Below are 3,068 nucleotides of genomic sequence, written 5' to 3' on the forward strand. Positions count from 1 at the left end.
GTCATTTTGCTGTGGCATGACACAAGGAAAGCGACACCAAGGACATCCGAAATGGTTTTCCAAGCCGATCCTGGCCCATCCCAATCGCCATCCCTATACCATATGAGGCAAGTGAGCGACAGGACATTCCTTGGCCATGGTTCCCCCCAACCACCCGACTGTCCAGCTTTAGTTTGAGCCGAGCTGCTTGTTATGCACGCGCTGATGAAAGACGGGTTCCATTTTTTCCCACTGGCTCCCTGGCTGATGTTTTGTTTTGGGCCTGGCTCTGGCTTACAACAATGTTGGTTTGTAGTTTCTGGCTCCCGATGTTGTTGGCAATCAAAAGCGTGTTTGGCCAACAGCTGGCATGCGCCATTCATTCATTGTGCCAGAGCAGGAGGACAGGCGAGTGCAATCATTTTTATTAATTTTACCCAAAAGGGAATTTATGTGGCCGGCCGAACTCGGGGTTGTCCGCTCGGTCATTAGTTATGTGGCCAACAGGAACTGGAGCTCATAAAAGTCCTGGCCACCAGGGCGTATACATATATGCAGATCGCTCTCTGCACTAATTGGATATTTTAATTACATTGGGCAATAAACGAAGTCGAAGCACCCACCAAAATGGCCAAATAATAACTGCTCACATACGCATAGGAACGTCAGAGAGCACTAGTTGTGATCTACTAAAGTTTCCATGCACTGCAAGAAATTATTCAGCAGCTTAGAATAAATACTACTCGAATAATACATACTTTCGATCGTTTAAAGATAGAAATCACTGAGTCGGTAAAGAATTCCTCTTTAAACATTTTTTAATAGGACACATACGTTATATTCTTAAAGTGTTGACGCTTAGAAAGTTATAATTTCAGAATATTTTCGACTGGACTTTAAATCATCATTAAAAATATAAAAATAGTTTATTTACAAATTTAAAAAATAGTTTTCTTAAATTAGAGTATTGCAGCGATTTGAAACCACAATACTAATACGTAAAGATTAAATTTAATATTTAAACCTCTCTTGTAAATTTAGGTGTGAACCATTTGGAACGACTTCTTAAATCATCATAAAAAATATAAAAATCGTTTACTTACAATTCTAAAAAATAGTTTTCTTAAGTGAGAGTGTTTAAGCTTGCAACGATTTAAGCCCGCAGTCCCAAAACCGGAAGATTAAGTGTAATCTGAAACCTCTCTTGCAAATTTAAGTGTGAAACATTTTGAATGTATTTTTTTCTGTAAGTCGAAACGTTTATTTTCCCTCAGTGAAATATCCGCCATGTAATTTGTTTGCATAATAACAGTTTGCCATCATCGCATTGCCATTGTTGCTGTCGTGGGTGATGGTTGTTGCCGGCTCATCTGTCTGCATATTTCAAGAGCTCCTCAGCTGCTTGAATTCACAGGACACCACCATCACCACACAGGGAAAAGGACCAGAAAACGGGCAGTTATAACTGCCGAGCGAAGGAAAGCCGAAGATTGATTGCCTTATGAATGCGAATGGATATGCATATAAAATGAAATCTAGAAATATAACTCTAGAATATATCATAGCCGGATGCCCCGACAGACCCAAGCTGGAAATCTGCTTTTATTTGGATTTCATCTGGAGTCAAAATGTTGTCAAATATGAACATACCCCTTGAAAGGAATTTTCAGCGTCTCGTCCTGTGACGTTTTGCAGTGCTGAATTGTTCAAATGGCGGCCAAAAAGCACCACCCAACCACCAACACCACCGGCGACAGCAAATGCACATTAAAAAGCAACAATAACGAGCTGGTTGGACCAAAAAAAAAATAAGAAAGCGAGATGAAAACAACCAAAGGCAAAGATATACCAGCAGTGGAGCATATTCTTTGTTGTTACCAGAAAAAAATGCCGGGAACATAGTCGTTAAAACCAAATGTGCTGATTTCCTTAGTGCTCTCCGGTCTCTTTGGCCCCTGCATCTAGATAGTGTTGCTATGATTCCTGCCTGGGGTTCCCCCAAAAAACAGACAGCAGCAATAAACTTTTTGTATGAGAATTAATTTGCGCTTTCGGCTCTGGTATTTTGTTATGCTCTTAGTCCTAATGGCCATAAGTGGGCATATTTTGAGCACAAACTGCAGCAGGTTCTGCCTTATAGAAGATAACCAAATAGCACTTATATCAAGTAGGGGATACAGCAGGACTCACAGACTATGGTAATAATCGAATTATTAAAGTTTAATCTAATTTATAGAGTTACTAATATATTTATATTTAGGTTTCACACTCAAAAGTATTTTTTTAAGGATAGTAATTAATTACAAAATTCCCTTTGACTATATATAACTAACCCTTTAAAACAAGTATTAGGAGATATTGATTTTAAACTCCATTTCCTTTCTGTCTTACACTTTAAAATTTATTTAATTCTTAATGTATATAACTTAAATAGCCTTATGTAATCATTTTTCCTTAAATACAGAACATCCAATGACTATACCAATTCAATACCCATAAATTCCCCTGAATTACGTTAGCACTAAACTAGAACTCCCGAAACATATTTACGATTTCCAAACTTGCTGACTCTGCAGCTGCTATCTTCTTTTGTAATTGCCAATAAGTTAATATATAGACTGGTCTCATTCTGGCCAAAAGAAGGAATTACGCTTATCGGCATAATCGACCCAAAGAAAACACTCGACAACTGGCCAAATTACACGCGGCAACAAAAGGAGGAATGTCATTTCAGTGCCATAAAAGCAAAGTAAATAAGTAAATCAAGGGCGGCATTTGCCGAGTGCCGAGACCAAAAATTATCTGCAGCTTAAATAAATTTGGCGGAAAAAAAGTACAAGAAGACGGGAATGTCAGGCTAAATAAAGAAGGGAACACCTGAGAGAGAAATGGGCAAAGTTCCTCGGCAGCCCATCTTTCAAATTTAATGTCTAATTTAAATGTTGTAAATACCAACTGTGTGTGCTCGTCGGACTTTGTTATGCAAATGACTTGCGTTGCCCGGGAAAAGCTGGGAAATTCACACAGTTAACACCATGGTCGAGAGAGGCGGAAACGGAAGTGTTCCTGGTCAAAAGGCCGAAGTGAGT

General features: G+C 39.0%; 1 protein-coding gene across 1 annotated transcript; it reads right to left on the bottom strand.

The window, feature by feature from the left end:
• Positions 1–1,239: 1,239 nt before the first annotated feature.
• On the bottom strand, positions 1,240–1,359 carry LOC119548579. Its single transcript, XM_037855897.1, has one exon. It carries the CDS (start codon positions 1,357–1,359, stop codon positions 1,240–1,242), a length of 120 nt encoding a protein of 39 aa, XP_037711825.1.
• Between the last annotated feature and the right edge of the window lie 1,709 nt (positions 1,360–3,068).

This window comes from Drosophila subpulchrella, chromosome 2L (assembly GCF_014743375.2).
Source record: "Drosophila subpulchrella strain 33 F10 #4 breed RU33 chromosome 2L, RU_Dsub_v1.1 Primary Assembly, whole genome shotgun sequence".
Lineage (NCBI taxonomy): Eukaryota > Metazoa > Arthropoda > Insecta > Diptera > Drosophilidae > Drosophila > Drosophila subpulchrella.